At 39.0% G+C, this 14,402-nt stretch overlaps 1 protein-coding gene across 1 annotated transcript in view; it reads right to left on the reverse strand.

The window, feature by feature from the left end:
- The window catches only part of LOC122090818 (protein transport protein SEC23-like), a 29,662-nt gene that overhangs the window by 7,782 nt on the left and 7,478 nt on the right, over window positions 1-14,402 (reverse strand). The window contains exons 3-10 of the mRNA XM_042660540.1: window positions 7,276-7,437; window positions 6,612-6,754; window positions 5,986-6,061; window positions 5,663-5,835; window positions 5,458-5,539; window positions 4,989-5,066; window positions 3,209-3,370; window positions 2,853-3,116 (exon numbers count right to left, since the gene is read on the reverse strand). Of these exons, the coding sequence (XP_042516474.1) occupies window positions 2,853-3,116; window positions 3,209-3,370; window positions 4,989-5,066; window positions 5,458-5,539; window positions 5,663-5,835; window positions 5,986-6,061; window positions 6,612-6,754; window positions 7,276-7,437 (1,140 nt within the window). The remainder of the gene's footprint in view (window positions 1-2,852; window positions 3,117-3,208; window positions 3,371-4,988; window positions 5,067-5,457; window positions 5,540-5,662; window positions 5,836-5,985; window positions 6,062-6,611; window positions 6,755-7,275; window positions 7,438-14,402) is intronic.

Consider the following 14,402-nt stretch of genomic DNA (forward strand, 5'->3'; position numbering starts at 1 on the left):
AAAAAAAAAAAAAGGAAATAAAGAAGAAAGTAAGGGAGATGAAGAAGAAGAACTAAAGAGGAAAATAGGAGAGGGAAAAGAAGAGATTAAAAGGTTTCAGAGAGGGAGAAAAAGGGGTCGGCAGCCATGGTTTCAAAACCAAAAGAAAGATTCAACCAAATTTCTATTCATCAAGTCTAACCACTGAGTTCATCCATTACATGACTAATATAAAGAAAAAAAATCAAACAATTAATGGAAACTACTTGAAAATGGAAACTATTCTAAAATTAGAAGCTAGCTAATTTCATAGGAAATTATTTCTAAAACAAAATCAAAACAAATCAAAAGATTTTTTTACTAAGTCGATCGTGCAACTGCATCATTTTTACCAAGTCTTCCACTTGACAGGCTTTCAAAAATAGTCGTGTAAATCATTAATACTTGTGACTCCTATTTTATCATGCATATCACATTGTAACGTTTAAGTGGCACTATTGCAATATATTGGTCACAGATTCAAAACTTGGAAACAAGTTGATCATCTTCCTCATCCAATATTCAATTTTCCAATCAACCTCCACTACTTCTTAGGATCATCTAAAGTATCTCCACGTTCCACCATGGTTCAAAAACTAAAATCTCACCAAAATCTCAGATAGTTCTGTGATTTTTTTTTAATCCAAACGAAACACAAAAAGATAATTCCGGGTATAGTTCAGTCATTTTGTTTCGATATTACACTTGTTTCGACCATTAGCACCCCGAAATGGCCAAGAAAAACACATGGAAAAAGTACATTGTTTCGGTGAAAATTCAGCAAAATTCATTTTGGTGATTTCAAAAACACCAAAACAAAACAAGTTCTTGAACCTTGCTTTCAGCTATAAGTTTTACATTTGGATCCACGGGAGTATCCGGAGGCTTGGACCTTAACATCCTAGTTTTCATAAGCAAATCCAAAACAAACTTCTGAGAGAGTGAAATTTCTTTCCTTGGTTGAGAAACTTCAAAATACTCAAAAAGCATTTCAATCTTCCCAAATCCTTAGTCTGAAATTTTTGTTGCAAGTATACCTGCAAACTTTGGATACCATCAACATCATCTCCAGTAATAACAATATCAACATAAACAATAAGGAAATCCTCCCTACACCAAATCTCCAATAGAAAATCGAGTGATCACTATCACATTATGACAGCCCAAGTACCACATCAATAAACCTATCAAACAATGCTCGATGAGACTTCTTCAAACTGTACAAAGACTTCTTGAGCTTGCACACCATACCAGACTCCCCCTGAGCAACAAACCCCTAGTGGTTGCTCTATATAGATTTCCTCATGTAAATAACTATGAAGGAATGCATTCTTAACATTAAGCTAATATAATGGTCAATGATGAGAAGCTGCAAGAGATATCGAAAGACAAACTATTGCAAGTTTGACAAGAAGAGAGGAAGTATCCAGATAGTCAACCTCCAAAACCTAGGTATACCCCTTAGCAACTAATCTTTCCTTCAACTGAGCAAGAGAACCATCGGGGTTGACTTTAACAACATACACCCAACGACAACCAATAGCAGATTTACCCGGAGGTAATGGTACAAGGTCCCAAGTCTGATTTTCCTGAGGCCAACAATTCTTCCTCCATAGTCGTCCTTTAGCCAAGACTAGACAATGCCTTTGCAACAGACTTAGGAACAGGATAATAGGATTCTCTCTCCCACTTAATCGATGACTGCTAAGTTCTAACATGCATCAACTCTCCACTATCTTTAAAAAAACTCGTTCACAAGTTTTGTGGTGATGCCGTATCAGATCTGCACGATAATCCTTCAATATGAGGTAGAATTCAGTAACCCCCAATATTGTCTCGTCAATGGAGTGGCTTTGTTGTCCCTCCATAGTTCTGATACAAAATAACGGCTATCTAATTACCCAAATCTGGGAACCAATGGCCTACAAAAATCTAGAACAGCAGGTCCCTCAAAGACCCTCCAAAAGTGCAATATCAGCAACATAGTCAAAGGATGATCACATCTCTAGTTACAACTCACAAGGCCTTTTAGATGTATGAAAGGGGTTGCCAAGTAATAGCTAAGTAACAAACTATCCAAAATTAACAAATAGAAGCTACTAATCCAACCCCCCATTAGTCAGGTTTTTCAGTGAACCAGTAGCACCCAGACCATGGGCTTGGTCTGGCCCGAACTAAAAGGCCCAATTGAAGAACCATGGGCCTGGTTCTTCTTAAGCCTACGACTATACTGTGTGTTGTAATGATTATCTACATCATCCCTCTTATTCCATCTTCCTCTTCAGTTCACAGGTCAGTTGCTTGTATCAGTTCTGATTCAAATCAAGTCAGGTTTCAGAAATTATTCTACAATTCCTGCTGGGTATTTACTGATCAATATCATTACTAGTTCATCTCCTAAAATATGTGAACCCTCTAAGAAATTTGAGTTCATTGATAGAAGATGAGAGGTGGGGGTTTCGGTGATGTATCATTATGCACAGGCAACGGCCACTGAAGTTCGGTGCCTTATGGAGCACAAATCCACCAACCACAGTGAGACTGATCCACAATTTCTAGTACCTTTATCTTTCTAAATGAAATGATGCAAGAATTTTACTTCCCACTCAATATGCTGAAGTCTAGGTCCAAATCTTGACCACCATGAGAGCAAGGATCCAGTAATAAGCATTATGGATCAGAATAGTCCTCACGAATCTCAATCCAGATCAATCAGTGTCCACCAATCCTCGGCTGACCCTAAAGTTAGCTAGGATCAGCCAAGCCTAGCAGTAGCTAACATGGATAGGTCTAAGCCAATTCTTAAACCTCTGCTGAGGGACATGACTGCATACCTGATGTTCTGGCTGATTTTGGTAACCTGCATTACGCCACTGAGCAATTGTCATTCCATGGAATATAACCACACTGAAATACGCATCCAGCAAGAGGATACGGTCGGCAGCAATAGATGCAACATCCAACAATGCTGGTGCAGGAGGCGAATTAAATGAATATGAAATTAGTGATGGTTGTATCATGACCACAGAGTTTAGGATATTCTCCCTGTTTAATAACATTCGAAAGTAGGCAGTCTCATCTGGGCTATTGTTAAAAACCTGCAAAATCAGTTACATATATATATGAGAAAATGGGGAAATGGAAATGGGAAAAATAGGTTTACCGTCATACATACTACTCCATAGCTTACCTGAACAAACTGTGACCGCCGGAGATTAAACATGAATTGTGGAAACAGTGAGAAATTAGGGTTCAAATTGAAAGAAGCAGGATCATCCTTCCGATAATCACCAAATCTGGAACAGAGACGAATTAGGGATCGATCCAACCATCTTGTTGCATCAAACTCTTCCTGCAAGTATGAAAGTAAAAATATACACAATGGAATAAGTGATGGGATTAGATACACATAATCAGAAAAGCTGTCAGTTAAATGAGTCAGAGATATCTGATTGTGTGAATTAGTGAAAAAGAAGGAAGACAAGACTCCTAAATTCACTTCAACATGGCAGACAGTCTATATCTGGAACAATTTAAGCTAAAAAATAATTGACATTTGAGGATAAACTTCCAGCATATTCCAGCTTACATAAAGAAAATGACAAACAACAGAACAACTATGGTTATCTTAGGCTGTGTTTGGTATGCATTCTCAGAACGCATTCTAGCTCTAGAACACATTCTGAAATGACAGAAAAGTTGTTTGGTATGCATTCTCATTCTAAATTCTTAGAATGAGGTGGAGAACGAGCCTTGTTCTGAAATGCGCTAAAAGGCCCATTCCACGTTCTCATTCTCATAAGATCATGCTTTCGAGTATTGAAGACTGAACCTGCCACTCCTCTGTCTCTGCTGTGCGCTACTCACGGGAGTCATGGTAGGATCTAAGGAGGAAGGTGAGTATTGAAAACTGAACCTGCTCCCCTCTTTTTCTCTCCACTGTGCTCTACTTACGGTACTCATCCTTGGATCTGAGGAGGAAGACGAGGACAAAGGCGAGGAAGGGACCTAACCAGAGTTTTGGGCTTGTGATCCGAAGCAGGGTAGGTGGGGGAAATGTGGCTGATTTCAGTGGGAGAAGGAAATCTCTGTTGATGAATTTGCGATATTTGCCAGAAATGGAACCAGAAACTCAACGTGAAGTGGAGGAGACTACAACGGAGATTTTAAGAAACTCAGACAGGAAATTTTAAGGTGAGAACCATCGCTGAAAGCTCCTCGTCTTCCGTATGCAGAGTGAGGCTGTTTAAATGTTTGTATATAACTGTCTTTATAAATATTCATCAAGGATAGCACGACTTAAGCATCATAAGCCATCAAGAGTCATAAGGACAGAGTCTTCCTTATACTGTTCTTCAGCTTCCAAGTAGTCATCAGCAGAATCACTGTATCAGTATCAAGCATCAAGAAACATCCGAACAGGCTTCGTTATACTTTGCTTTAGCTTCCAATTATGGTTCTTTCGAAGATGCCCTCAAAGACTGCTGCAGAGGTCACAAAGGAGGCTTTGGAAGTGACAAACTTTTCCCGAAGCTGAATGGGTTTGAATTTAGCCTTCTTGGGGAGACTTCAAAGCCTCAAGTGGTTGAGGTTGCAAGGGCAGCGTTGCAAGCTGCAAAAAGGGCAATTGATGCTGCAAAAGTGAACTGCAAGCTTCTTTGTGTTTTGCTGTTAATTTTCAATCTTAAGTAAATAATCCATGAGGTGTTCGATGAAATGCTTAAGCATTTTGAAATAAAGAACACATTTTAACAGAACATGTATCCAAACAGTGTTCACATTCTCAGTTAAGAACCCATTCTGTGTTTTGAGAATGGGAATGCATAACAAACACAGCCTTAATGTTTGAGAGGAACTGCATGTCATCAAAACAAACGACCAACTGAATTAGATGAAAAGAATGAATGCAACTAATCATAAACCCACCAACCCAGTGCCCAACAAAGTCTGAAACATAAAATAAAAAATACCTCCATCTCCATCTTTAATGAAGTTAATCTTGCCATTACAACAGCAGCAGTCTCCTGGTCAAATCCTTCCACCAATTCCTGCAAATGCAAATATTAACAATATAATATGCCAGTTGTAAAATTTAGAGAGAATATTAAGGCAGTAGTAAAAAATATGCCAATCAGCCATGAAAGGGCATCGCAATTTTCAATGATGACACTCTATTCAGTAAAAAGTTATATCCAAAGTTCACAGCCTTTGTGGCATTTGACTCAGAAATAGCCCTTAGCTCTTGAAGGGTTCAATTTAAATATGTTGTTTATTAACAAATGCAACAGTGGATCATCATAAAAACAAGAATACGATTCGGTAAAGAAGCATAGAAAATGTGCATCGCACAAGGCAAGGATTTCACAAATCCCCAATGTATCATAAGGCTCTCAATGCACTAAACTAGGCAAAACCATGACTGAAGTTCATGCATCTAACCTCAGAACTAGCAGCACTGTCCACCCATCTCCTTGTAACAGTTGTTACTCGAAGTCTCATTTGTCCCTCAGAGTTCTGATAACTACAGTAAGATTAAAATAACAGACCATTACAATGCAGTCAACACCAAAATCAATAAATTTGCAATATTCACTAAGATAATTAATAAATGAAAGGAAGCACTCGATGAAATGCTGAAGCATACTTTGTCAAAAATTGCAGGTACAATTGTGGATTTAAAGCTCCCTGCGGGTTTGACCGGTCACCGGGTGAAATGTCAAAGAAGACTGTCAAGCAAGTCCTCTTATCAAGACCACACATCTTCCATGCTGTTGTGTTCCCTTGCCCAATAACTGTATCGGCACAAGAAGGTCCTTTCTGCAATATTTAAAATACACTTACAATTTATAGTTATTATAAAATCCTATGCCATAAAATTAACAGCTTGGGTAGAAAATTGCTTAAGGATAAGCTGGCTGGCATGCAAAATTCACAGAACTATCACATCTGATGTAATGAATAGGCCACCTTCTCCAAAGAGGAACATGGTCCAATGATTCCCTGAATTTTGATCTCCTTCGAACAGTTGATCTCAAGAGTCCCACTGTAATAAAATACTATAGAATAAGGACAATTATGACAAACTATATTAAAGCAAAAACAATGACAATCAAACACAGTATTCGCCCAACTCAGAGAGCTCAACAAAATTAACAAATATGGCATTAGTGATGCAACCAAGTATTGGTTTTTATGCCTTTTTTTTGTCCAAGTACATTCTTATATACATCAAAATCAAGTAGCATTTGCCTCACAGGTAATAACCTGCTGAAAGAACCATGCACCCAAATTTGTAAATTTTGTAAACATGAACAATGCACCCAAGCACAGAGGGAGACTAGTAGATCCGAGCATACTCATCAGCTAGTTCCACAGCACCTAAAACAAACCCTTGTAAATATGAAGAGAAGCATGAAGGGTCACTGAGAGATGCTACGACTTTTGCTGCTGTCAAATGATGAAAATGTTCATGAAAAGCTACACTGTATTACCAATTATGTCAATTTATTTGCACAGTTTACATCAAATAGAAGTGCATAAACAACTCCATCATGCTATACAAGGTTCAAGCAAAAAACTGCAAGGTAACTCACTTGAAGCAAAGTCCAAGAGCCTGTTCACCATCCTCGAAGATGCGTCTGAAAGAGTCTTTAAACACAGAGTGACCGAAACTTTCAGCCAGAACAACAAGGCCACCAGTCCTTTCAATAACTCCTTTCATCTCTGCAACCCCAACCTGAAAGTTACGGTATTATTAAGGATCAAGCATAAATCTGTATCAAATATTCAATTAAAGAAATGATTACTAAGCGAAATTTACAATCTTCCTCCCCAGAAATGATTGCTCAATGCGGGAGGAGAAAAATCCTGTAGCACATTGTTTCTTACTTTCTTACAACCATACCAACTTGCATGGCTCAGACTAATGGACCAGAGGTAACTTCACAGTGCCTCTTTCATTACATTGTGGTTTGTTTTTCCCACCGCAACCCCGTTTCACCAGGAAAGGAGAAAAGATAGTCAGAAAGAAAAATATGAGCTACAAACAAAGAACTTAAACCCTCACCCTTAACTACATGGAAATCTAGTCAAAATAAACAGGACTATGCAATAATACGAGGTTGTCAATTTTTTTGACAGATGCATCAAAAAATAGATAGTACCAATAGAAAACTTCTTGGGAAAAGTATGCTTGCAGCCCCTACCTAAAGCTGACAATAAATAAGAACTTAAATTAAAGAAGAAACCTCTGCAAACCTGATCAAGTGCAGAAGCAAAAATATCCAAGACATGGCCCTGGCTAACAAGCTGCTTGGCAAGATTGTCATAAAATTTCACAGCTTTATGGAAATGTGGTGCTGCATCCTTGTCGAGATCTTTATGTGAACGTGCTGGCTCTGACAGATCTTTTGACACAATCTGTAAACTATCGATTGCATCAATTTCCAGAGTATCTCTAATAAGTAAATAAACATGATATCACAAAATTCGAAAGCAAAGCAAACACAAAACAAGTAATAAGCACCGGTTTGTATATTTTTGTTACATAGTAGTGTAACTAGTGTAAATTATTTCAATTATGGTGACATAGAAGGATCATCATCAACTTTTCCTGCATAATTATACTAAAATTAGCAATACATTACTGCACCGGCTAAAATCGTCTTTTCCATTAGCACAAAGAGAGAACAGATGCTAATGCAACTCCGGGTTCCAAAACCCTAGTCTCAGGTCGCATGGGCCCATAATGGAAATTCTATAATTTCTGAACAACCCAGGCCCTTAAAAAATAGTTGACAAATCAGGAATTAATACTAAAAGGCAGGGACAATTCTGGAATTTAATAAACAGGTGGGATAAAACAGAAATAACTATGAAAGGAAGACAAACCCTGGTCTTACTAGTAATCTTTGAAATTATTTATCTTCTTCCTCACGATGGCAGTTTGGTTATGGTACAACATATCTAATTTCAATCAATGAAACTCTCTCAATACAGCGCCATTCAATGCCAAATTTCAGGCTCCAGAGTCCAGTTGCTAACCCACAGCCCCACCCATCCCAGAAACATTTGGATTCAGCAACTTGAAGATTAATAGGAAGTTGCCAAAGACAGGACCTGGCAGTAATCTAGAACCAGGTCTGAAACTGAACATGGAAATTATGACAAGAAGGATTTATGGGATGAAACTCTAGGACCATGATCGCCTAGGGGAGGGCTTAGTTCGATCCAAATCTAAGTGTGAAAGGAACTGTATTGATGGAACTCAATCCAAATCAGGGGGCTGCAGGTTCTGCCTAAAACAGAGGTGAACAATTATGGAAAAACCCAAGTAATAAGAGAAGAAATTGGTTACAGACAAAGAAAAAGAATCACACAAAGGGGGAGGGGAGAAAAAGAAGACGAGAAATGAGAGAAAGAACAGGAGAAGGAAGAAGGGAACGATCGACCAACCTGATCGCATGCAACTCACAGCCGCGAGGCTAACTCAACTCAACTTTCCATTACATATTCAAATTAAATCAATCGATGAATACAATTGGATGCAGATCAAAGGTACTTGAAAAAGTACCAGTAAAGGAAGAAAAACCAGAGTCAACACAGTAACTTAGCTGTGTTAACTCAAGCCATAATCAGCCACATGGTTCTGGTTCAGAATTGAATCAGGAATAGAGTTCCGCATAGTGGGACCCTTTTTAGGAAGTTCATTGCTTATTTCTTCTTTATTTTATTATGTTACTTGAATTCAGTTGAGTTCCAGCAAATGGGACTCTATTTCTCTATCTTACCCTTTTGCTTGACTAGAATTTAAGTTAGTTAAGACTCATCTTTGTGACCGTCAACCAAGGGAGTTTCTTATGTTTTGTTAGTTCGTTTACTTCCTTGTTTTGATTAACTATATCTCCAGCTTTCATTTTTGGAGTATGATTGATCATTGGTCATTTTTTCATGAATAGAGGATTAAGGGGAAACAGCCCCACAGTTGTACTATTCAATAAGCTTTTGATTGCACAAGCCCATGGTTGTACTATTCAATAAGATTTTGCTTGCATCAGTTCTGTGGTGTTGCAATTCCACTATTGCTGTGGTGATTCAATAGTAGGGGCCACAAGTGTGATTTCATTGGTTATGTCCCTCTTATACTTGATGCATATTCGCACCCATGGACAAATCCATACCCATCTGGGTTTTCAAACAAAGATGAGTCCAATCCATATTTGGTTATTTGGTCTAGTAGGACTTTCGGAAATCTTATTTATTTGGGAATATTATGTAATCTTTTATTTTAGAAAGTAGGATGCGTGGGTAAGTTGGTTATAATAAAGTTGGTTTCCTAGTTTCGTTTTGAACTAGTTTCCTTTTAAGATTTGGAGACTTTTATTTGCCCATTTAATATGATTGTAACCGATTGAGTAATTAGAGAATGAAAAAAGATGAATTAAGTTGGTGTGGTTGAGGTCCGAGGGCTGTGCGTGTGAGTTCTCCTTCCCCCTCCCCCTTCTTTATGCGATTTCTCCCCCTCCCCTACAACTCTAAGACCCACCTGAGGGATTCTTTTCTATCCCTACAGGTTCTCCACCAATACTCCTTTATTTTCTATTTTCTTCATCAATCTATAGGTTATAATTTCTATTTTTTTCGTCTTAAAGTTACAATTTTCTTTTGATTCTTTAAATACTACAATCCTGCTGGATTAATTGTTGTACATTAGTATATCTTCATTCAATAAATACCCACACGATCAGCAAGATCATACCAGCTGACTTCCCTATTCTTGAGTTTCCTTGTCCAAATGAAACTCCTCCATATCTCCCAATCTGAACACCAGAATTGGCTGAGATATTGAAGGGATATTCCCCTTGTTTAGAACATCCCTCGATATACTTTGAGGGCTATCTGAATGGTACTTGGTGAAATATTTGATTGCTCCATCTACTGATTCTGTGTTCTAAATCTCTGATTTTCTGATACACTTATATTTGGATTCTGGTTTCAATTTTTTTTTTTTTGGTGGGGTGTGTGGGAGGGGATGAATCAATATTTAAATAACGAAGAAAGGAGGAGAATATACAAGCCCAAGGGCCAAAGAAAGAGAACAGAACAAACAAAGAGAGGCCAAAAGGCCTATTTAGGGGTTGCAAGATGGACAGCGGGAGACCTTAGGACACAACACTGAGCTTGTTCCTCGGGGAGTCCCTTACAGACGGAGAGAGCATGGCAAGTTTGGAGCTAACATCAAAGAAGATGGCCTCCCAAATCATATCGATAGAGCGAGATTTGGTAGTCCATCTCCGAAGATTATGTTCCATCCAAACATGGTTGATGGATGCACAAAAAGCTAAGTTCCCTACGGTGTCACATACGGATTTCCCACCAAAAGTCATATCAAACCAGATTCACTCTCAATGAAGGGGGAGGGGACTTCTCCTAGTTGGCCAGCAGTGGCCAAGCACCTTCTTCCATATGGAGGTAGCAAAGGGGGCAAGAGAAGAATAGGTGATTCGTATCCTCTATGCCATTCCAACAGAAACAGCAAGAAGGGGAGACCTGGATGCTTCGATGGATGAGGAAGGACTGCGTACGAAGGCAGTTGGATAGAGCGAGCCAAGTGGTGAAGCTTTGGCGGGGAATATGACCTTTGAACCATACAATCTGTTTGCAGTTTTGATTTACTGGTTCCCTGATGGTCTTTGGTTTCTTGTTTGGTTTAATATTGTCCATTTGATTCTGATTTCTGGATACTCAAAGTTCTCATTGGTTGGTCAGTTTGCATATTCTGTGGTAACTTGTTTGGATTAATAGTGTCCATTTGATTCTGTTTTCTGACAACTCAAAGTTACCATAAATTGGCCAGTTTACTAAAATAATATCCTAATAAGGATTCTACTGTAAGTCAGCATCCAGCCCTTGGGTCAGCCTGAGTTTTTAATATTCGGTTCTATTATTAAATAACACCTTTGACCTGAGTTTCTTGCAGAATGCCGATCTAATCCTTTGATCTGTTTCAATTGGATTTTCTTTGAATCTGGAATCTTTCCCTTAGTTTGTGATTATGTTGCCTTATTGGTTTATGATACCTAATCCTCAACTGACTCCGAACCACATTACAATTAAATATAAATAGACACTCCTAAAACTGGGATTGACTCCAATAAGGAAACTGAAAAGCAACTCAAACAAGGAAATTACTCTTCGACGAATATAACTCCTTCAGTATGATAATAAAATAAAAGATGGGGAAGGTTTTATGCAATGCTGTGTACATAGACAGTCGTGCCTTCAAACATTGGAGAGAGGGGAATGTGTTATTACACTTCTGCCCCTCCCCAAACGCCCATCCAACGGTCGAAAGGTACGACCATGTACATACACCACCGTGCGTAAAACCTTTTGCCATAAAATATTACAAGATTAACCCGAAACTAATGCCTAAATATCTTACTGGACCAAAACTGATATGGATCCAGTTTGTCTCGGTCTAGGCTTCCAAACGGGTTTGTGTCAGCCAAAGAAAGAATTACTGCATCAGAAGTCTAAATGCCTAATAATGGTCCATGGATGCTGCACATCTATGTCCATTGCAATGTGTATCTCATCTCTCTCTCTCTCTTTTCCTGCACACCCCCACTCACTTTGTTGGAAGTTATAAATTAAGGGATTCACAACACTGTTCACGTCTACTGTTTCTTGAACAGTATTCAGGGTACCGTTCACATGAATATTAACTTGTGAACAGTAACTTTTTTTTTTCTTTCTTATGTCCTTTATGCCCTTGTCACAGTCTTGTCATGATTACTACATGGTTGTGACTCCCAGAGTTACAATAACATCTCTTTCTCCTCTTCCTCGCTCTTCTCTTCTCCTCTTTCATTCTCTTTTATTATCTACAAGGTATCAGAGCCAGATCCTTAGGTGCTGCTACACTTTCATCTTAGGATCTTGCTCACCTTTCTTCTAAGATTTCAATCAATATTGACCATCTCAGAGATTGCCTGTTTGAGAGTTGTTTTAAGGTTTTCTGGTTTATGGTGAATAAGGAGAAGAAGAACTAGGGTTTCAATGAAGTTATTGCTATCTAGTATCATTTATGTTATTGTTTACTGCTGCTTCTACGCTGTTCTCGTCGAAGCTCTCCCTAGTTCCTGATTTTTGGTATCATTTACTGTTCCAAGCCTCGGTCTGCTGCTAGTTGGCAGTGATTGTTCTTGCCTTGCGACTCTCTGATGGTATCGATTCGATTTTGCCAATTCTTCGAATGGTATTTTGTGCATCTCCTTCAACTTGCTGCTTCATTATGGTCTGGTGCTACATATCAATCCATCGTATCTGAACCAGATTCGCGGTTGCCGGTTCGAAGGGTTGTCGAATCAGTTTCTGAATACTGCTATGGTCTTCTAATGGTTGCTGAAAACTGCCCTTATTCTTGGTTTATAGATTGCTGCTACTGAAACCCCTAATCGCCGAGCTTACTATCGCTGGTTGACAGTGTCGATTTGAGTTCGATTTGCTGCTTCAAATTGGCCGTTGCTATGTTTTGCTCCGTCGCCGTGAGGTGTCCTGGGATTCAGAAATTTTAGCTGCTGCAGATTTCCTCTTGCTGCTACACTTTGTTGCTTCGCTTCGAATCTGCTCTGTTTTACAGAGGTTGAAGAGGATCGTGGTGATGGGTGTTGATTAGTTTACTGCATTTATTGTTCTCTGCCCATCTGGTTCACACCGCTATTCCAGCATAGGAGGTCCAAATGGAGTAGTTATTATCTTCGTATTGTCCCTGCTTTCGGCCTCTGTTCATGCTGGAGGTAGGAGACAAGTGATGTGAGGTTGTAACCCCCCCCCTCTTTTCTTCGCTCTTGTGTCAGACATTGATATTTCTCCTTTTTCAGCCCTTTTGCCCCTGACTACTTGTCCTATCCTTTTATATCCATTTTTTACCTCATCTTCCACGTCTGCCCCTGAGCTATAATTCTTGCAAGATCTGATTTATTACAAGTTTGCTATTACCTGTTACCTACCAAGTACGTCCTTGGAAATTCTGGTTATATACCGGAATGGCATTACTTCCTTAATTGGGTTATGTACCTTGATTCAAGTATGGGGCTGCCATTGTTATTACACAATGACCTATTCTATTGCCATTTGTGGGCCCATAACACCTAATTTTGGATCTTGGACCCCTAGACTGTATCAATTTGGCGTGCAATATTTTTTTTTAGGATGGGTACTGCATGGAGTGACAGTCTAACTGCTATTATTGGAGGATATTGGTCGTGGCTGCTCTTGGTTAGACATTTTATTTGATACTCATCCGTCATGCTGTGGTGATTGAAGATTATTTGTCCTGACGGCAACCGTGAGGTGGGGATTGGAAATTATTTTGTTTCTGATGCTCTTGATTTTGGGATTCTTTGTGATGCTGATTATTGGAAAATATTTGTCCACGCGTAATGCTACACGTGAGGGGGGAGATTGAAGTTATTATCTTCTCAAGATTATTTCAGTTAAAAATTGATTTATTGTTAAGTATCTGCTCGTTTCCCCAACAACAGTTTGATCTTTTGAAGATGGTTATATTCAGCGACCTGATGTTGTTTGGTATATTCGGCAACCTAGTATTGTTTGGTCCCCCAACAACCTAATGCTACATTCTATGAGGCTCATGAGTTATTATTGTTGGTTCTTCTTTGGGAAGTGCTTTTGATGTAGTAGTTGGATGCTACAATGTTTGAGGCTTGTGACTTGTGAGTGCTTTTGATGTAGCTACTGGATGCTATACTTTTGTTAGAGTGCCTCTTTGGGAGGGGCTTTTGTTGTAGCTGTTGGATGCTACACTTTTGTTGGGGTGCCTTCTTTGGGAGGAGTTTTGTTGTAGCTATTGGATGCTACATTTTTTGTTGGAGTGCCTTCTTTTGGGAAGGGCTTTTGCTATAGTTGTTGGATGCTTTGATATTTTTTGGATTGCGGCTGGTGTTGTTAACCACTTATTCTGTACGTCGCTGATGGTTCTACACGACGATTTCTCTATGCTCACCCGCGTCTACAGACTACAATTTCTATTCAAGGCTAGTGTTGCATTTACTTTTCCATTCTTATTGGTCCAAGCTAGAACTTTCTTTTGATACATGTATACTCCAACTTGAGAGGGAGTGTTAGAAGTTATCGATTAAGGGGTTCATAGCACTATTCACGTCTACAATGTCGTGAAGAGTATTCACGGGTACTATTCATGTGAATATTAACTCGTGAATAGTCTTCTCGTACGGAAGGGATTCATAAGCAAAAAATCCTCTCAACTTTGGCAAGCCAGACAAGAAATTCTTTGGGTCCCTTCTCACCACTGAACGCTGGACCTCAACTTTGATACCATAATCTCTGTCAGAAAATTG

The sequence above is a fragment of the Macadamia integrifolia genome, chromosome 10 (genome assembly GCF_013358625.1).
Source record: "Macadamia integrifolia cultivar HAES 741 chromosome 10, SCU_Mint_v3, whole genome shotgun sequence".
NCBI classification, from domain to species: Eukaryota; Viridiplantae; Streptophyta; class Magnoliopsida; order Proteales; family Proteaceae; genus Macadamia; species Macadamia integrifolia.